Source organism: Cannabis sativa, chromosome 5 (genome assembly GCF_029168945.1).
Source record: "Cannabis sativa cultivar Pink pepper isolate KNU-18-1 chromosome 5, ASM2916894v1, whole genome shotgun sequence".
NCBI classification, from domain to species: Eukaryota; Viridiplantae; Streptophyta; class Magnoliopsida; order Rosales; family Cannabaceae; genus Cannabis; species Cannabis sativa.
In genome coordinates this window covers 18,967,870-18,990,371 of record NC_083605.1, presented here as the reverse complement: position 1 = coordinate 18,990,371, position 22,502 = coordinate 18,967,870, and the positions used below count along the sequence as shown (strand labels likewise).

Sequence of the window (22,502 nt, the reverse complement as noted above, 5' to 3'; positions counted from 1 at the left end):
ATGCATACCTCGACCAATTAACTAATTTAACCATAACCATTTATCTATGGCCTTCATAAATAACATCTTTTCTCTAGTACTTGCCAATCAAAATTGTGTTTACTGTTAGAAATTATTGAGGTGACAATTGTTTATATAAAAATGTGTATTGAGTCATTAAATAAAGTTTAATTAGGATTTTTGCCCCCTGAACTTTGACATATAGCAAATCATGCCTATTGAACTTTTAAGGTTCTTAAAAATGCCCCTGAACTATTGAGGTTGTTAGATTTAAGGATTTTTGTCCAATTTTAGTAAAAAAATCTAACATGGATAAAAGTTCAAGAGACATGATTTAGTACATGTCAAAGTTCGAAGGACATGGTTTGGTAGATATTAAATTTTAGGAAGCATGATTTAGTACAGAAACAATCACTGAAATAGTAAAATTGAAAGAAATTCGACAAAAGTCCTTAAATCCAACAATCTCAATAGTTCAGGAGGCATTTTTAACGACCTTAAAAGTTCAGGAGGCATGATTTGGTACATGTCGAAGTTCATGGGGCAAAAATCCTAATTAGCCTTAAATAAATAAGTTAAATTTATGTGGTCTATTTTAGAATAAAGTTTGACTTAAGAGCATGATTGTCATGATTTTAATATGTCGATACCAATTAGACAAGTTTTAATTTGATGAGGGGTCAAATTAAAAATAGTCAAAAAATATTAATTTACTGATTATTCAGTTATTAATAAATAGGTATTGGTCCCAATTTTTTGCATAGCTTCACATATCGTATCTTTATTTCTTGAATCCCCATCATTAAAAAAACTCAAGTTCCAGAGAAAAAACTTTGATGCAAAAATTGGAAGATCATACCATTCAAAATCAATTCTATGGACTCCGGTACACTTCCGTTAAACTATAATTTTATTGTTTAATTCTCATGAATTAATTAGGGCTAAATTAAAATTTGCAGTATTCTTAACATTTATGACACCATGTCTAATGAACATTGGCTTTTGCATTCAGCATTCACAGCCTGGGACAAAATACTAAGCTCTTATATTTTGATAATACATGTTGTTATGCCCTATCTAAGATTTCAACTACAAAAATTTCAATTTACAAGCTAGTATGTCTTCACCAAAACTAAAATACAGCACTACAGACTACGCTTGACTAGCTAAGCTTCATTGGTTTTGAACACTGAATTAGTCAGCTACAAATAATAAGCACCGGCCACAAGCTAAGCAATTACATTCTCTGACAGCTTTTTTGTGGTATGAATTTTTTGTGTCTTTCCTGATCATATTGTTTAATGAGTGACAATGGCCTCTCATAACAATCGGCCTTCTGTTGAGGCTTTGGTTTCCTTGCATTTCTTGCCTCAGGTTTCCCCAATAAGTCAGCAATATCTGTCGTCATTGCCTCAACTTTCTTCACATAGGGAAAATTATCTCCCTTGAAGAGTTGTGTCAACCACAGATACATAGGCAAAACTTGATGCTTAGTCTCAAGATCCAGGAGATATCTAAATATGACTTTCTTCCTATTTAGATTGCTCAAAGTTTCGAATTCACCATCATTTAGATAATCAAATGTTTTGAAATTAAAGTATATAGCATTAATGACTTTCCTTTCAATTTTATTTTAATGGCTTCAACGCTATTTGAACAATACTTAAATATATGCTCAGAACTTATGCTTCTAATAAATTACTTAAAGTAAAAAAAAAAGTTATGATATTTGTGAAAAATGGGGTAGGTAGATTGCCATTAAGGTCAATTATTTTTTGTAACTCTCTGTTGAAGTGAAGTTTGTATATATAAAATCAAAATTTTGTTATGAGTTATAATTTTCTGTTTATTTGATTTGGTTATTCAATTGTGTAGAACAAATGTATATACTGTAGCTACTTTGTGTCCTGTGACATTTTCTGGTGAACATATTACAGGTATATCAGCAAAATGTTTATGTGAGCAAATATACAAAATGGCACCTATAAATCCTTGCTCTAAAATTTAAGGTCAACTTCTTTCAAGTCTGGTAATGAATCCACCCAAGGTTAACATCTCTCTTGTTCTTTCTATTTATACTGTATATGTGAGACAACACATTGAAAACTTTTGGTAGACTATATGAATAGTAAGAACTAAAGGCGGCTTAGGCCGCCCAATGTTTAAAAAGGTGTTTTTGAGGTGCGCCTCAAGTTGAGGCGTTTGAAAAGTACATCAACGCGTGTGCCTTGCTGAGAAGAAGTGAGGTGTACGACTCAAGTGGTGAGGCGTTGAGTTGAGGCGTGAGGTGTTGAAGCGTAAGAGGCGTGCGCCTCAAATTTTGTACGTAAAATGGGCTATTTAAGCCCTAAAAAAAGGTCCAAATTGGTATTTTAAATTTAATTTTCTGCTGCCTAACATAACACTTAAAAAACTTTAAATAAGCACAATAAACATTAATAAAAAAGCCGAATAAAATACTTAAGTGAACCCAAATAAAATTAAAAAATAAAACCCTAGATTTATCTTCTTCATAGCAGCTCCTCTCTTCTTCACAGCAGCACACAGCTGCTGCATATTTCTTCAAGTTCAACCCACGAAAAAAAAGCTTGCTGCCTTCTTCCTTCGAATTGGTGCACTACCCTGCCCCTGCCTTCCTCCTCACTGTTCCTCCATTTTCACTGCCTTCCTCCACGACTCCTCCTTGCTGCTGCCTTTTCCCTTTTCTCATCACAGAAAAAAAAACCTTGCTGGTTTGCTGCTGCCTTGTCCGAGTTAGGTGCTTCTTGGTTCCTGCTGCCTTTCTTTGGTCCATAGGTAAACATTTGAATATTTTTTAGTTTTTTTTTTAATTCATAAGCCATATTTAGTTGTTCTTAGGTTCATTAGGTGGTGATTTATTATTTGGTTGTTACTTTGTTTTGTATAGATAAGAAAATAAATAGAAAATCAAAATTGAGTCATATTGGTGCTGGAGGAGCTCGTCGCAGTTGCAGTGTTGATGATAATAATAATAATAGTCTTAGAAATAGAAAAGATCAGGCTTGGAAGCAAGGCGTTGAAGTTGATACTTCGGGTGAAAATGCTGAAAACAAGAAAAATTATATTTACATGGAGTGTAAATACTGCAGAAAGCTTCTTACGGGTGGTGTTGCATGGTTGAAACAACACCATGCTCACACTAGGAAAGGTGTTGCACCATGTAAGGAGGTTCCCGAAGAAGTTAAGAATAAATTTGTGGATCTCTTGAAACAAAAAACATTAGAAAAGCGTGTGGCTCAAATGAAATTCGAAGAGATGGTTGAGTCGGGATCTTATTACACTAAGACTAGTGCTCCCGTGTCTGCTAGAGGTGTAAGAGGACCAATTGATTGGTTTGTGTGTGATGGTAGTGATAGGACAGCCGCTGAAAAAACCACTCCCAAAAAAGAGATAAAAATGTGTGATAATGTTTGCATGGACATTGGGAGGTGTTTCTTTGAGAATGCTTTGTCTTTTCATTTGGCTAAGAGTGCTTCCTTTCTCAATATGTGTCGCTCGATTGGAAATTATGGTTGGTAATTGAAACCTCATAGTATGTATGAGCTTAGGACTTGGATATTGAAGGAGGACATAAAGACTACCGACACTATAGTTAAGGATATTAAAAAGACATGGCCATCAACAGGAGTTTCAATAATGTCTGATGGATGGTCCGACGGTAGAAATCGAAGCATTCTTAACATCTTGATCAACAATCCTAAGGGCACTGTGTTTTTGAAAAGTATTGATGCCTCCTCATTTAGTAAAAATGCAGAAAAGTTGTTTAAAATGTTGGATGACGTTATTGAAGAAATGGGAGAGCATCCAAGTGGTTACTGATAATGCTAGTGCCTACAAAGCGGCGGGTACATTATTGATGGAGAAAAGAAAGCATCTCTAGTGGACTCCATGTGCTGCACACTGTATTGATTTGATGCTTGAAAAAATTAGAGAGTTCCCACAACATGCAACTGCTTTGAGTAAAGCAAAAAAATTGAGCAAGTATATTTACAATCATCAAGTGGTCCTAGACATGATGAGAAAATTTGTAGAAAGAGACATTGTAAGACCTGATGCCACTAGATTTGCAACTGCAATTCTTACACTACAAATCATTTATCAAGTGAGGCAACCTTTGGAGGCTATGGTTACTTCTGAAGAGTGGATAGAGTGTCCTTGGGCAGCTAAACCAGATGGAAAAGAAGCAAGAAAAACAGTTTTGAAGGACAAGAACTTTTGGCCAAGTGTGATTTATGCTATTAGGACCAGAAGTCCTTTAGTTGAAGTGCTAAGGTTAGTTGATGGTGATAAGGAACCGACTATGGGATTTCTCTATAATGCAACGGATAAGGCGAAGGAAAAGATAGCAAATATTTTGGGTGGAGAAGAAAAAGATTACAAGGAGATATGGGAAATCATTGATGAGAAATGGGAATTTCAATTACATCGACATTTGCATGTTGCTGCCTACCAATGTTTAAAAAGGCATTTTTAAGGCGCGCTTCAAGCTGAGGCGTTTTAAAAGTGCATCAAGGCGTGCGCCTTGCTGAGAAGAAATGAGGCATCAGAGGCGTGCACCTCAAATTTTGGGTGAAAAATGGGTTATTTAAGCCCTAAAATAAGGACCAAATTGGTATTTTAAATTTAGTTTTCTGCTGCCTAACATAAAAGACTTAAAAAACTTTAAAAAAGCCCAATAAATATTAATGAAAAACCCCAAAAAAATACTTAAGTGAGCCCAAATAAAACTTAAAAATAAAACCCAAGTTTTATCTTCTTCATAGTAGCTCATATCTTTCTCACAGCAGCACACAGCTGCTGCATATTTCTTCAAGTTCAACCCACAAAAAAAAAAAATGCTTGCAGCCTTCTTCCTTCGAATTGGTGCACTGCCCTGCCCCTGCCTTCCTTCTCACTGCTCCTCCATTTTCACTGCCTTACTCCACAACTCCACCTTGTTGTTGCCTTTTCCCTCTTCTCATCACAGAGAAAAAACCTTGCTAGTTTGCTACTCCCTTGTCCGAGTTAGGTGCTTGTTGGATACTGCTGCCTTTCTTTGTTCCATAGGTAAACATTTGAACATTATTTAGTTTTTTTAATTCATAAGCCATATTTAGTTGTTCTTAGGTTCATTAGGTGGTGATTTATTATTTGGTTGTTACTTTGTTTTGTGTAGATAAGAAAATAAATAGAAAATCAAAATTGAGTCGTATTGGTGTTGGAGGAGCTAGTGGCAGTGGTAGTGTTGACGGTAATAATGATAATAGACTTGGAAATAGAAAAGATATGGCTTGAAAGCATGGTGTTGAAGTTGATACTTCGGGTGAAAATGCTGAAAACAAGAAAAATTATATTTACATGGAGTGTAAATACTGCAGAAAGCTTATTACGGGTGGTGTTGCAAGGTTTAAACAACACCTTGCTCATACTAGGAAAGGTGTTGCACCATGTAAGGAGGTTCCCGAAGATGTTAAGAATGAATTTGTGGAGCTCTTGAAATAAAAAACATTAGAAAAGTGTGTGGCTCAAATGAAAATCGAAGAGATGGTTGAGTCGGGATCTTATTACACTAAGACTAGTACTCCTGTGTCTGCTAAAGGTGTAAGAGGACTAATTGATAGGTTTGTGTGTGATGGTAGTGATAGGACAGCCGCTGAAAAAAACCCATATGACTCCCAAAAATGAGAAAGAAATGCGTGATAATGTTTGCATGGACATTGGGAGGTGTTTCTCTGAGAATGCTTTGCCTTTTCATTTGGCTAAGAGTCCATCCTTTATCAATATGTGTCCCTCGATTGGAAATTATGGTAGCGGATTGAAACCTAAGAGTATGTATGAGCTTAGGACTTTGATATTGAAGGAGGAGATAAAGACTACCGACACAATAGTTGAGGATATTAAAAAGAGATGGCCATCAACGGGAGTTTCAATAATGTCAGATGGATGGTCCGACGGTAGAAATCGAAGCATATTTAACATCTTGATCAACAAGCCTAAGGGCACTGTGTTTTTAAAAAGTATTGACGCATCCTGATTTAGTAAAAATGCAGAAACATTGTTTAAAATGTTGGATGACGTTATTGAAGAAATTGGAGAACATCTTGTTGTTCAAGTGGTTACTAATAATGCTAGTGCCTACAAAGGGGTAGGTACATTATTGATGGAGAAAAGAAAGCATCTCTTTTGGACTCCATGTGCTGCACACTGTGTTGATTTGATGCTTGAAAAAACTGGAGAGTTGCCACAACATGCAACTGCTTTGACTGAAGCAAAAAAATTGAGCAAGTATATTTACAATCATCAATTGGTCCTAGACATGATGATAAAATTTGCTAAAAGAGACATTGTAAGACCTACTGCCACTAGATTTGCAACTGCATTTCTTACACTACAAAGCATTTATCAAGTGAGGCAACCTTTGGAGGCTATGTTTACTTCTAAAGTGTGGATAGAGTGTCCTTGGGCAACTAAATCAGATTGAAAAGATGCAAGAAAAACAGTTTTGAAGGACAAGAACTTTTGGCCAAGTGTGATTTATTCTATTAGGACCAGAAGTCCTTTAGTTGAAGTGCTAAGGTTAGTTGATGGTGGTAAGGAACCGGCTATGGGATTTCTCTTTAATGCAATGGATAAGGCGAAGGAAAAGATAACAAATAATTTGGGTGGAGAAGAAAAAGATTACAGTGAGATATGGGAAATCATTGATGAGAAATGGGAATTTCAATTACATCGATATTTGCATGTCGCTGACTACCAATGTTTAAAAAGGTGTTTTTGAGGCGCGCCTTAAGCTGAGGCGTTTGAAAAGTGCATCAAGGCATGCACCTTGCTGAGAAGAAATGAGGTGTACGCGTCAAGTGTTGAGGCGTTGAGTTGAGGCGTGAGGCATTGAGGCATAAGAGGCGGGCGCCTCACATTTTGTGTGTAAAATGCGCTATTTGAGCCCTAAAAAAAAGGCCCAAATTGGTATTTTAAATTTAGTTTTCTGCTGCCTAACATAAGTAATAATTATCCAAAATATGGGAAAATTTTAAGAGTTCACTTTTTTATGGCATAAATAAATAAAGCATAGTGGTTATGGGTTTTTTTTTTTTTTTTTTTACAGTTATATGGGTTTTTTTTTATGCCATATTTTTGTAAAAAAAAGTAGAAATCTCATATTTGTAAAACAACAATAAGTTTTGCCGGAAAAGTCGCTGGCACCGGAAAAGTCGCTAGAAAGTCACCAACACCGGAAAAGTCGCCGGAAAAATCACGACCGCCGGGAAAGTCACCAGAAAGTCAACGAAAAAGTCAGTGTCACCGAAAAAGTCAATGGAAAAGTCAACATCGCTGAAAAATTCACCAAAGTAAATGTCTCATATATAACTAAAAATATAACCGGTTATATGAATAAAAATTAATAACTCAAACCGGTTATAATTGAAATATAACCTGTTATGTAACATAATAAATAAATACAAATAACATAAAATAAATCAATCCAATTATAATTAAAATATAACCGGTTCCGAAACAGAATTATAATTAAAAACAAATAACACGAAATAACTCAAACTAGTTATAACTAAAATAAAACTGGTTATATAACATAATGAATACAAACAAGTAACACGCAATAACTCAAACCGATTACAATTAAAAACAAAGAAGAAATCAGTTCTTAAAACACTAAATATAAATTAAAGACAAAACTAGTTTCACAATAAAATACTTCATAACACATAATACCTCATAAAACCGGTTATCATTTTTTTTTAAAAAAAAAGTGGGGATCAAATGTCTTGGATTTAATAAAAATAGAGCCGGTTCTATAACATAATGAATAAAAATAAATAAGACATAATAGCTCAAACCGGTTATAATTAAAATATAACTCGTTTTTCATATTTATGCTTCAGTATTTTTTCAAATTGATCCTCACATTTTAAAAGAAATTATAATCGGTTTTATGAGGTATTATGTGTTACGATGTAGAACTAGTTTTGTTTTTAATTTATGTTTCAGTATTTTAAGAACTGATTTTCGCTTTATTTTTTTTTAATTGTAATTGGTTTAAATTATTGTGTGTTACTTATTTGTATTCATTATGTTATATAACCGGTTCTATTTTAGTTATAATCGGTTTTGAGTTATTTCGTGTTATTGATTTTTATTCATTATAACACTGTTATAGAACCAGTTCTATTTTAATTATAATTGGTTTAAGTTATTTTGTGTTACTTGTTTTTATTCATTATGTTACAGAACCGTTTATATTTTAATTATAATCGGTTTGAGTTACTTTGTGTTATTTATTTTTATTAATTTCTTATAGAACCGGTTCTATTTTTATTATATCCGAGACATTTGATCCCCACTCTTTTTTTTAAAAAAAATTATAACCGGTTTTATGAGATATTATGTGTTATGAAGTATTTTATTATGAAACTAATTTTTTCTTTAATTTATATTTCATTGTTTTAGGAACTGATTTCTTCTTTCTTTTTAATTGTAATCGGTTTGAGTTATTGCGTATTACTTGTTTGTATTCATTATGTTATATAACCGGTTCTGTTTTAGTTATATCAAGTTTGACTTCTTTCGTGTTATTTGTTTTTATTCATTATAACACTGTTATAGAACCGATTTTATTTTAATTATAACTGGTTTGAGTTATTTTATGTTCTTTATATGTATTTATTATGTTACAGAACTAGTTATATTTCAATTATAATTGGTTTGAGTTATTAGGTTTTATTCCTATAACCAGTTATATTTTTAGTTATTGTATGTTATTATTTGTGTTATTTATTTTGTTATGGAGTTGGTTCTTTTCATATTTATGCCTCCGTATTTTTTCAAATTGATCCTCACCTTTTAAAAAACATTATAATCGGTTTTATGAGGTATTATATGTTAAGAGGTTTTTTATTGTAGAACTAGTTTTATTTTTAATTTATGTTTCAGTGTTTTAGGAACTAATTTCCGCTTTATTCTTTAATTGTAATCGGTTTAAATTATTGTGTGTTACTTGTTTATATTCATTATATTTTATAACCGGTTCTATTTTAGTTATAATCAGTTTTGAGTTATTTCGTGTTATTGATTTTTATTCATTATAACACTATTATAGAACCGGTTCTATTTTAATTATAACTGGTTTGAGTTATTTTGTGTTTTTTTATTCATTGTGTTACAGAACCGGTTATATTTTAATTATAACCGGTATGACTTATTGTGTGTTATTTATTTTTATTCATTATGTTATAGAACCGGATCTATTTTTATTATATCCGAGACATTTGATCGCCACATTTTTTTTAAAAAAAAATTATAACCGGTTTTATGAGGTATTATGTATTATGAACTATTTTATTGTGGAACTAGTTTTGTTTTTAATTTATATTTCAGTGATTTAGGAACTGATTTCTTCTTTGTTTTTAATTGTAATCAGTTTGAGTTATTGCGTGTTACTTGTTTGTATTCATTATGTTATATAACCAGTTTTATTTTAGTGATAACTGGTTTGAGTTATTTCGTGTTATTTATTTTTAATTATAATTCTGTTTCGGAACCGGTTATATTTTAATTATAATTGGATTGATTTATTTTATGTTATTTTTATTTATTTATTATGTTACATAACAGGTTATATTTCAATTATAACCGGTTTGAGTCATTAATTTTTATTCATATAACCGGTTATATTTTTAGTTATATCGGAGACATTTACTTTGGTGACTTTTCCAGCGACGTTGACTTTTCCATTGACTTTTCCGCCGACGTTGACTTTCCGGTGACTTTTCCGATGACTTTTTCGGCGACTTTCCCGGTGCTGGCGACTTTTCCGGCGACTTTTCCAGTACCGGCGACTTTTTCGACAAAACTTATTGTTGTTTTACAAATATGAGATTTCTATTTTTTTTACAAAAATATGGCATAAAAAAAACCCATATAAATGTCAAAAAAATTAAAAAACCAATAATCCTATAGTGTTATTTATTTATGCCATAAAAAAGTAAACCATACCCTCGATTCTCATATTTATGAAAATTCCTCCTAACATAAAAGACTTAAAAAACTTTAAAATAGCCCAATAAACATTAATAAAATAGCCCAATAAAATACTTAAGTGAGCCCAAATAAAATTAAAAAAATAAAACCCTAGTTTTATCTTCTTCATAGCAGCTCCTCTCTTCTTCAGAGCAGCACACAACTGCTTCATATTTTTTCAAGTTCAACCCACAAAAAAAAAAAGCTTGCTGTATTCTTCCTTCGAATTGGTGCACTGCCCTGCCCCTGCCTTCCTTCTCACTGCTCCTCCATTTTCACTGCCTTCCTCCACGACTCCACCTTGCTGCTGCCTTTTCCCTTTTCTCATCACAGAAAAAAAAACCTTGCTGGTTTGCTGCTGCCTTGTCTGACTTAGGTGCTTGTTGGTTGCTGCTACCTTTCTTTGTTCCATAGGTAAACATTTGAATATTATTTAGTTTTTTTAATTCATAAGCCATATTTAGTTGTTTTTAGGTTCATTAGGTGGTGATTTATTATTTGGTTGTTACTTTGTTTTGTATAGATAAGAAAATGAATAAAAAATTAAAATTGAGTGGTATTGATGTTGGAGGAGCTAGTGGCAGTGGTAGTGTTGACGGTAATAATAATAAAAGTCTTGGAAATAGAAATGATTTGGCTTGGAAGAATGGTGTTGAAGTTGATACTTCGGGTGGAAATATTGAAAACAAGAAAAATTATATTTACATGGAGTGTAAATACAATAGAAAGCTTATTACGGGAGGTGTTGCAAGGTTGAAACAACACCTTGCTCACACTAGGAAAGGTGTTGCACCATGTAAGGAGGTTCCCGAAGAAGTTAAGAATGAATTTGTGGAGCTCTTGAAAAAAAAAAAATATTAGAAAAGCGTGTGGCTCAAATGAAATTCGAAGAGATGGTTGAGTCGGGATCTTATTACACTAAGACTAGTGCTCCCGTGTCTGCTAGAGGTGTAAGAGGACCAATTGATTGGTTTGTGTGTGATGGTAGTGATAGGATAGCCGCTGAAAAAACCACTCCCAAAAAAGAGATAAAAATGCGTGATAATGTTTGCGTGGACATTGGGAGGTGTTTTTTTGAGACTGCTTTGTCTTTTCATTTTGCTAAGAGTGCTTCCTTTCTCAATATGTGTCGCTCGATTGGAAATTATGGTTGGTAATTGAAACCTCATAGTATGTATGAGCTTAGGACTTGGATATTGAAGGAGGACATAAAGACTACCGACACTATAGTTAAGGATATTTAAAAGACATGGCCATCAACAGGAGTTTCAATAATGTATGATGGATGGTGCGACGGTAGAAATCGAAGCATTCTTAACATCTTGATCAACAATCCTAAGGGCACTGTGCTTTTGAAAAGTATTGATGCCTCCTCATTTAGTAAAAATGCAAAAAAGTTGTTTAAAATGTTGGATGACGTTATTGAAGAAATGGGAGAGCATCTTATTGTTCAAGTGGTTACTGATAATGCTAGTGCCTACAAAGCGGCGGGTACATTATTGATGGAGAAAAGAAAGCATCTCTATTGGACTCCATGTACTGCACACTGTATTGATTTGATGCTTGAAAAAATTGGAGAGTTCCCACAACATGCAACTGCTTTGAGTAAAGCAAAAAATTGAGCAAGTATATTTACAATCATCAATTGGTCCTAGACATGATGAGAAAATTTGCAGAAAGAGACATTGTAAGACCTGTTGCCACTAGATTTGCAACTGCATTTCTTACACTACAAAGCATTTATCAAGTGAGGCAACCTTTGGAGGCTATGTTTACTTCTGAAGAGTGGATAGAGTGTCATTGAGCAGCTAAACCAGATGGAAAAGAAGCAAGAAAAACAGTTTTGAAGGATAAGAACTTTTGACCAAGTGTGATTTATGCTATTAGGACCAGAAGTCCTTTAGTTGAAGTGCTAAGATTAGTTGATGGTGATAAGGAACCGACTATGGGATTTCTCTATAATGCAATGGATAAGGCTAAGGAAAATATAGCAAATAATTTGGGTGGAGAAGAAAAAGATTTACAAGGAGATATGGGAAATCATTGATGAGAAATGGGAATTTCAATGACATCGACATTTGCATGCCGCTGCCTACTATTTGAATCCCCCCTGTCATTATGGTGAAGATTTTTCCAACCATCCAAAGGTCAAGTTGGATTTGTTTCATTGTATGGACAGACTTATCCCACATCCCAAAGAAAGAGAAAAAGTTGACCTTCAATGTAGCATTTTTCACAACAAAGAAGGCTTCTTTGGATTTACCCAAGCTAAACAGACATTTGAAAAACGATTACCAGGTAATTAAATGTCTAAATCTTTTACTAATGCTTTTGGAAAATTTCTTAGCATCTTATCTAAAATATTTATTCTTTTGATGTCCAATTTTAGTGGATTGGTGGACTCAATATGGAGATGGCACGCCAGAGTTTCAAAAATTTTCCATCAAATTATTGGGTCTTGCTCGGCATCAGGATGCGAGCGAAATTGGAGCACTTTCCATCAATTTCATACAAAAAAAAATCGATTGACTACCCAAAGAATGCCTTCTTTGGTAGGTATAATGTTCAACAAAAGATTGAAAGATCGATATTTGAGGTTGGCATCTCCACCGTCAAATAAAGATGATGCTTTGTTGCTTGATGAGTTGCCATCTGATGATGAATGGATCATTGGTGATAACGAAAATGAAAATGTTTAAAGGCTAAGTGATAAGAAGCTTGAGAGATTGGAATTGACCCAATTAGACCAAAATCATACAAGTGCTCCAGAATCTAGTTCAAGAGCGGATTCGTAAACTCTTATTCTTGGTTTAGCTTATATCACATATATTACTTATTTCAAATATTGATTAGTTTGTATTTTTTTTCTTAGGAAAGTGAAAGAGATTAGTAGTAGACATAGATGAGGATGAATGGGAGGATATTGATGGTGGCAATGAGGGTGGTGGCGATGAGGATGGTGACGATGAATTTGAGGATTTCTAATCATCATTGCATTTTCCATCAATGCTTTAGTTCGAGTTTATGAGTCAAATATGTTCTAGGATAGTAGAATTTAGAATTCTAATTCTACAAACATAATTATCTTTATTTTAGTTTGAGTTTTATGAGACATATCTTTGGGTATGTTTGAATTTTATAAGACATTTTATGGTTATTATTTTTATGAGATATTTTATGGTATGTTTGAAATTTATGTGACTGTTTATTTATTCTTAGGTGCTTTAAAAGTATTGATTCTATTAATTTTTGAGGCTTACGCCTTGCCTTACAAAATAAAAAAAGCCTCAAAGCTCATTTGCGTTTTTTAAACATTGAGGCCACCTAAGTCAGAAGTGTGTCTACTGCACATATTAGTCATATGATTAACTTTTGGTTGTGGCAATCGAGGAATTAGTATAAAGTTGTAAATGAAGATAACAATTTAACACATTATTCTTGATATGAAAAGTGGGTTTCTCCACAATGTGGTCAATGTAGTGTATGTTCTCCCTTGAGTTTTAGTGTCAAATGTTATCTGGGGGTTTCTTGCTTTGTTGTGTTTTTAACTTATGATTTATGGTAACTACTTATGATATTAGAGGGAAAAAAAGAGGCTTTTCAAAATTTATGTTAGAAATATTTTTTTTTTAAATTTAGCTAACCAAACTTCAAAGACATAGCAGGCTCTTTTACTGTGAAAAAAAAGCTTCCTTTGTTTTTTTAGTTCCATGTGCATACAGCTAAGCCTTAATCTAAATGCTTTGCATCATTTTCTTATTTGCATATAGTTAGCTTGGTGTTGAACAAATTTGTTAATAGAGATCCATGCCACTTGTGACACGTTTGTACAATGATCCATTTACTGGAAGATATGGTTACTAGATTAAATTTAAAGCATAGCAGAGTAGCCCAACAACTTTTTACAGTAACCAAAACCAAACTACCTATGATACTTTGGCTTATATTTTTCTTGAGCAGGAAGATCCTATGTACCTTCTTTACCTATACAAAAACCATACAATTTTTTTTCCTGGGTTTGGTGGTAATGTTACTGAGAAAATATATATGTATACATATATAAGGTGGTTCAGGGCGTACTCATTGATATAGTTGAATAATAATTAGATATTTGTTTCAAGCTTAAATAAAGTTTATTATGTGCATTAAGTATGCTAGTTATTTGTTCATTTTCATTTAGTTGATGTTGATGAGTTTTGCTTGAGTTTGATGTTTACTTCTTTCGGCAGCAATTGGATATTTTAAACAGTTAAAGGAAAAGCTTAATTCATGGAGTTATGGAGCTCTAATGTCAATTGAGAATTATAGTCATCTTATAAGGTATGAGTTTATTGATCATTCTTTTCAATTGTAACATTGAAACTGAATGTGGTTAGTATTTAAATTTCATTATATTTTTTTGAAGTATTGACATGACACTGTACATGCTTCCATTCTATATTGCAATGAAATTGATAACATAAATTCATCTCAAGTTTTGTTTCTTATTGAATATTTCTATCTAAATTATTATTTAGATGATGAAGATAGTGAAGACCTGGATGCTTGCAACTAAGTGAAGAGAAGGCACCGTACAAATATTAATTACAACTTGTTTTTAATGTCTATATTAGACTTGTTACTTATTAGACATTAAGATATGTTTTGTGCTTTATCAATTTTATTTAGAGCACATTATAGCAAAAAAAAGAAAAAAGAAGAAGAAGAATAATATTTAGAACACATGTACTGATTGGATAATACAAGAAATACATTAGATTTTATCAAATTATAATTACAATAAATAAAAGAATAATAAAAAAAATTTAGCACTATAAAGTTAAACAATTTTATTATAAAGTGTTGCAAGAAACTAAAAGATAAGATTAATAAAGAGTAATTATTCTAAAATTATAACAATTGTATAACATAGTTATAATGTAATTGAAAATGTACTATTGTTTATTTATTTATTTATTTATTGTTTTTTTAGAAAATAAATCTCATTAAAACTTTTGGAGTAAATCCAATAAGAAATCTCGAGAGCAAAAAGAGTGCTCAAGATATATAGATTATGAAATGCCGTCTTGATTTGAAGGACAACATAGATACAATCAAGATAGTTAGACCACCAATCATAATTATCAATAAATGATAAAGCTAGCTTGGCTAATGAGTCTGCAACATTATTCGCCATCTTAGGACAAAACTTAAAATAAATACTAATAAAATTATTACAATAAGCAAGAATATATCTAAAGTAGGAATGATCCACATGATGATTAGAGATGGCACAAACCACATTGAAACAATCTGATTCAATCTCCACCATAGAGCATCCAAGACGAGAGCACAACACAACACTAAAATAGATCATTATAGCTTCAGCAACAATGAACTCCAATAGAATATTCCAAAACCATGTACCAAAAGTTAAAATTCAGCCTCTGGAATCATCAATAACTGCCCTTACACTAATTTTTTTCACACCAATATCAAGCCCCACACCACAGTACAATTTTAGCAAACTCGTAGGTTCTTTCTTCCACCATTGATCTGTCAATGGCTGACGCACCATGACACCAAGGATGGCATGATATCTGACGACAACAAGATGTTTGTCAAGGAAGGCAAGACTCCAAGGTGGCCAAACAGTTGGGTCTTTTCATTCAGAAAAATATTCTTCCTATACAAATAATTTTCCAAGATCTGCAACAGATAACATCCAAACAAATAGATAGAAATTCGTAGAAATCCATTCTAGTATAGAGCAGAATATAGATGATATCCTAAATGGTGCTTCTAGAAGCACTCAACTTCTCACAATTCCATAGGGCATGAACAATAGTCTCTGACCCCTTATACTAGAAGGAACTCAGATTGGTGACATGCATCCCAAGATTACAAAGATTGGAGAAAGAAGGTAACCAATTGTTAGCAATTTTCTACAAAAAATACCTAATTTTTCTCGGGATGTCCAAATACCAAATTTTTATCCAAAATGTACGATTACATTTTAAAATGTTATTAAATGCGTATAACATAGAAAATTTTAACAATTAAATAATATAATCAACTGAAAAATTTTAGTTACATGGGTTGAATTATAACATTTAAATGATGTTTTCTTAAATATATAACGCTAAAAAAAATATTATAGGGCTCGGTTGGTACATCGTGATGTATTGTATTGTATTATATTAATTAGTATTGTATTAGTATTATTTAAACAATACTATGTTTGATATTGAATTGAACTAATAGGTCCTCTAAAATTATAAATTCATTAAAATAAATTCGACCCAAACCCCAACCATGGCCTAGACTCGGACCCAGACCCCAGACCTAAACGGGGACCTAGACCCCAGACTCGAACCTAACCCAAACCTTGACCTAGATCCTGGACCCGAACAGGGACCTAGACCTCAAACTTGAACCTAGACCCACACTCAGACCTGGGCCTAGACACAAACCCAAACCTGAACCTGGAGTCGACCCCGAACCAGGACCCCGACCGAACCCGGATCCTGAACCCAAACCTCGCACCCAAACTCGGACCCAGAAAGGGACCCAGACTAAACCTGTGTAAGAGTTTATGCCCAAAAAGTAAGTAGTTAATGGATAATATATTAGAGAATATATAAAATATTGGATTTTGTGTCCTAACTAAAACTCTTTTTCAATGTCATCTTGAATTTTATTTATCAATAAAGGAACAAAATTATTTAATAATGCTTGGTTCACATGTTTATTTCATGATCATTTGTTTGATATATAAATTTTTATCATATTGTGATTCATGATTATTGTGTTGTCTACATAGTGGAAAATAATCAATATTATGTGATTAAATTATTAGTCTCATGATTTATCAGTACATAGAATTTACACTGATATGATAATCAACAATTTGGTTTACTTACACTTATAAAGTGGTATGCCTTTTTTAAGGCATTAGTAAAGTAAGCTTGTATTGGATGAATTGTTATACATCAGACTGGACCAATATTCACAGTAGAAAAGTTATTATAAACTTATCGTAATATTTTTTCTAAGTAAATATCACTTAGTTGATCTTAGATCAATGATCTGAATCCTAAGATGGTTAGGTTATAGTTCAAGTGTATTATTTGTGTTTTTTGACTTGTTTGTTAAAGCCGACCAATTAGATCGGCCCAATACTTACATCTTGGGAACATGGTAGTACAGTAGAGTGGGAGCGCTAATCATTGATATAAAATTTATAGCTTTAATGAATATATAGAAGTGAAACGATTATTTCCTTCGAGCTTGGCTAAATGAGATTAAATGGTAGAGTACTCATTTTAGTAATTATATTAGTTTACTGAAATATCATTTACAAATAGCTAAGTATTTTAAGGATAAAATACATTGAAGGGTAGAACGATAAATTTGTCATTACTCGATGTAGATCATCAATAGAGGATCATTAATTATTTAGATTGAAATAATAGATAATTTATAGCGTATCTATACTTGGTATAGAGCGGTCTATATAATCAGGAGTGCAATTTCGAATCTATAGTGGAGTTGGGATGTAATGACTGCATTTTAGAATATGGATTAGTAAAGGTAATTAGCGTTAATTATTAATATTTTTATAATAATTCATGAATTTATTTAATAGGTGACTATACAACACTCTAGCAGACCCAAAACATTTAGGCATGTGGTAGTCAGGGTTGTTAGAGAATTTCTCAACGTATTTCCCGAGGAATTGCCGGGATTACCGCCACAACGAGAAATAGATTTTGTGATTAATTTGGCACTTGGAGTTGAACCTATTTCGAAAGCACCATATAGAATGGCTCCACCGAAACTCAAGGAGCTAAAAATACAACTTCAGGGGATGCTTGATTTAGGGTTTATCCAACCCAGTGTATCGCCTTAGGGAGCTCCAGTTCTATTTATGAAAAAGAAGGATGGTTCTCTCAGAATGTGTATTGATTATCGGGAATTAAACAAGCTAACGATCAAGAACAAGTATCTGTTGCCAAGAATTGATGATTTGTTTGATCAGCTTCAGGGAAAGACTGTGTTTTCAAAGATTGATCTACGATCTAGTTATCATCAGCTTAGAATTTGGAAAGAGGATATACCAAAGACTGCGTTTCGAACTAGATATGGGCACTATGAGTTTTTGGTAATGTCATTTGAATTGACAAATGCTCCAGCGGCCTTTATGGATCTCATGAACAGAGTATTCAAGGATTTCCTCGATAACTGTGTTATAATGTTTATCGACGATGTCCTCATGTACTCTCAAATAGAAGATGAGCATGAGCAACATCTCCGAATGGTATTACAGCGACTCAGGGATCATAAGTTGTATGCAAAATTCAAAAAGTGTGAAAAATTGAATTAGTGAAAAATTGGTCGAGGCCAAAATCTGTGGTGGAAGTGCGAAGTTTTCTCAGTTTAGTAGGGTATTATCGATGTTTTGCAGAAGGATTCTCTAAGATTTCTATGCCACTAACTGAGCTAACTAAGAAGAATCAACCGTTCGTATGGTTAGACAAGTGTGAGGCAAGTTTTCAGGAATTGAAACAGTGATTGATAACAGCACCAGTGCTAGCTTTGCCATCAGATCGAGAAAAGTTCATTGTTCATTATGATGCATCCAGACAGGATCTGGGATGTGTTCTGATGCAAGCTGATAGAAATATAGCCTATGCCTCCAGTCAACTAAAAGATTATGAGCATCGCTATCCAACACATGATTTAGAGCTTACTGTTGTAGTATTTGCTCTAAAAATATGGTGACACTACCTTTATGGTAAAAAATGCGAGATTTACACAGATCATAAGAGTCTTAAGTACTTCTTCACTCAAAAAGAAATAAATATGAGGCAGAGACGGTGTCTGGAATTGGTTAAAAATTACGACTGCAAGATTTTGTATCACCTTGGGAAAGCCAATATTGTGGCATATGCTTTAAGTAGGAGAGGTCCCGGGCAGGTTTTCAGCACCGTGATGATAGCTCCTCAACTAGCTTCAAAAGTGGTTAATGCTAAAATTGAGTTTGTAGTTAGAAAGTTACACAATCTGACACTCCAACCAGATTTGTTAGAAAGAATCAGAAAAACAGAATTGGAAGATCCTGAGCTAGTAAAAATTCGGGATGAGGTTTTGGCCTGTCGACCTATCTACGTGCAAATAGTTTTAATTCCTAATAACAAATTTTCTAAATTAATCTTACAATAAAACCTTCAAGAAAATGGTCATTTTATTTAGAAATTAATGAACTCCACGTGGACTCCTAACAACATATATAGTTCAAAGTTCAACAACTAGTATTTATCTATACTATGAAAAAAAAAATAACCAATAGGTGACTATACAGCACTCAGTTAGGTCTCTTCCGTTTTGAATTTGAAATGTGATCTTACTCTAAACTAATTTCCACTAAAATCTCCAATTGTACCCTTTATCCATTTCAGTAATCATTTGAGTAAACTAACCCCCATTCACTTCTACACTACACATGCAAGTCCAACTAGACATTTAAATTTTGAATTTTGATAGCCATCTACTCTACACGCCCTTTCTTAGTTGGAATAGCCCAACTATTCTCCATCCATTGCTCAAAATAAAAGGCCACATATACACTATTTCCTACATGTGCAAAACGTTACTCAAATAGCTCATTAATCACCACATGTATAAGACCATTTCTAACTTGCCCCAAAGTCTATATGGTACTATACGACCACTACCACTACTATTACAATTCTAATCCAATAATAACATAATAATTAAACCTAATCATATTTATTCACTTGTTATAAATACTATAATATAAAATCTTTAATATATGCTTATATTCATCTTTGAGCTAAATAATTGCTAATACTCAAATCTCTTTTATTTGAGAAAAATAACACAAGCATGTACTTATAAAAATACTATTTTTCTAACAACATATTCTATGAAATTATTATTTTTACATTGAGATATCTAGACTAACGTAATAAAAAATAATAACTAAATATTTTAATTATTACATATCTAGATAGTTATTTTCTAAGTTACTTTTGGTATTTTTCTAGATATAGTTAATTAAATAGAAAATTAATATTTAAGTTGATTTGTTCAAGACACATAAATATTTGATATTTTTATTAAGAGATTTAATTAAATAGAAAAATTATATTTATGTTGAAAATTAATTTATTTAATTTTAGATCAACATAATTAAAGTAATTTTTTTCCAAATTTATTTTATTTTATTTTAATAAATTTTAAAATGTATTTTAGTTGGTAAATACATTGAATTTCAAATTAATTAGAGATATATATACGAAACACTTCTCAATGGGTATTACCCATTGATGGGTACTAAATAAATTTAACTATAAATATTAATTTTAAAAATATTAAACCATTAGATTTGATCCAATGACAAATATTAAAAGAGAAATTTGAATTTCTATGTTTCATTTAGCTACTTAATAAAAAAAAATATCAAAAAGTACCTCTTTTTACACTAAATAAAAAATGTAGTTATATAAAAAATATTTAAGTCAAACTCATCTTTTTTATCTTTTTTTTTTTTGCCAAAAATTTTATTTTATTATTTTTTTTCAACCGAAGGAACACTCTCAGTCCATATAATATAAAAATTAGAAATTTTTCTAATTAATTACAAAAATTAAGCATAAAAACTCAAATTTTCCTAATATTACTCATTCATGGGTAATACCCATTAAGAGTGCACCCATATATATATATATTTATAGAAAATTAGATTTGAGTTAAAAATTAATTATTTAATGAAATTTAGACCAACTTAAATTAAGTAATTTTCATAATATTTATTTGAAAATTAATACTAAGGATAGAAAGTAAATTTTTATTTTAGATCAATCCAAGTAAATACATAATTTATAAATATTAAATTAAATATTTTTACAGTTATCTAAATTAGTAATTTTTGATTAAATAAATATATGAATATTAAAATAAATAGATTACAATAAGTATAAAATGAAAATACAATCCTTTAAAATAATGGGCTTTGCTATGGGATATTTGATCTCCATTGATTGTTCTACATAGTTCTTGTTTTAATGAGATTCATCCCCAATAGATGTTCATTCATTAGCAATTTAACGCTGTAGAATCTCGAAAGATAAGTATTATTATAAGTCTTTTATTCTTAGTAACGATCACCCCAATAGTGATTGTTAAGAGCAGGGCTTACAAAGTATGAAATAATAGTGGAAGCTCATAAGATAAAATGGCATTGACTCTCGCATAAACGAGACAACACCGAATTCTTATCTTGATTGAATAAAAGGTTGTTAGAATGGTAGCTATTTTAGATGAGCTGACTACTCTATTCAATGAATGATATCTTTGACTCGTCTAAACGAGACATTGTATCAATTTGTTGGAAATAGAAACCTTAGAATTATTTAAGATATGTTTATTTTGTATTTTTACATATCTTTATTACGTGTTAAATGTATAATAATTTATGAAGTGTGTATGAATTTATATTGAACCTATGTTATTTTTGGTTATTAATTTCGTAGTAAAAATTTCGAGTTTTCATTGTTGGTCTAACTTAATTTGTTATTTTTAATAGAACAAATCTCAAATGAATGTCATCCGTTAAACAATAGAATAGTGTTGGATTTCGACAGATAAATATTTGTAAATGCGACATCTAGTTGTACATCCAAAGATGAAAACTTAGACTAAGTGTTTACAATATGAAACAATGAAGATGTTTATAAAATAAGAATAACTTTGACTTTCACCTAAACGGAACATTGGTTGATCTCAAGTTAAATACAAATTGGTTCGGACAGATTCAAAATATATGTGTATATGTAAAAGCTCAAATCAGTTATACAATTTATATTTGGGATCAAAATAAACCTAAAAAAATCTTTTAGTGAAAATCTTACAGTCATCAAGAATAAATACTCCAACATACAAAATACTTAATCCCTAAAAATTAATAATACCCTTTTTTATATTTTCAAATTTAATACCCACATAAATGAAAAAGTCACAAATTTAAATTCATCATCAGACATGAGATAAAGAAAAAAAATACACATCTCATTTGTGAACAAACACTCCATACGCCCATATCAAGTCGCCTCCAACCATCCGCTGCCCAGAAAAATTCCATGACGGAATGCCCAGACTTTGCACACCCTTGAAGTACCCTATGACCCAGACACACCTATTACCTCTCTCTCTCTCTCTCTCTCTCTCTCTCTCTCTCTCTCTCTCTCTCTCTCTCTCTCTCTCTCTCTCTCTCTCTCTCTCTCTCTCTCTCTCTCTTGCTCTCTCTTATTTCTCTTAGATCTGATTACAATAATCATTGTAAAATTGCAAAAGGGAGAAGTTACATTATGTATTGCGCCATCTTGTCGAAGCCACGTCGGTCTGTACTCTGTCGGCTTGCACCAATTTAAGAAAGAACCTTATTGGGTCAGGGCTAAGCAGCT

General features: G+C 32.2%; 1 protein-coding gene across 1 annotated transcript; it reads left to right on the top strand.

The window, feature by feature from the left end:
• The first annotated feature begins 5,668 nt into the window (after positions 1-5,668).
• On the top strand, positions 5,669-6,481 carry LOC115717684 (uncharacterized). Its single transcript, XM_030646666.2, has 2 exons — positions 5,669-5,954; positions 6,051-6,481. Exons 1-2 carry the CDS (start codon positions 5,669-5,671, stop codon positions 6,479-6,481), a joined length of 717 nt encoding a protein of 238 aa, XP_030502526.2.
• The last annotated feature ends 16,021 nt before the right edge of the window (positions 6,482-22,502 follow it).

Bases quoted from the DNA above. Each gene is read 5' to 3' on its own strand.
- LOC115717684 (XM_030646666.2), top strand. From the start codon at position 5,669: ATGACTCCCAAAAATGAGAAAGAAATGCGTGATAATGTTTGCATGGAC. The intron at 5,955-6,050 runs GTAGAAATCGAA...GTAAAAATGCAG, and splicing joins GTCAGATGGATGGTCCGACG to AAACATTGTTTAAAATGTTG.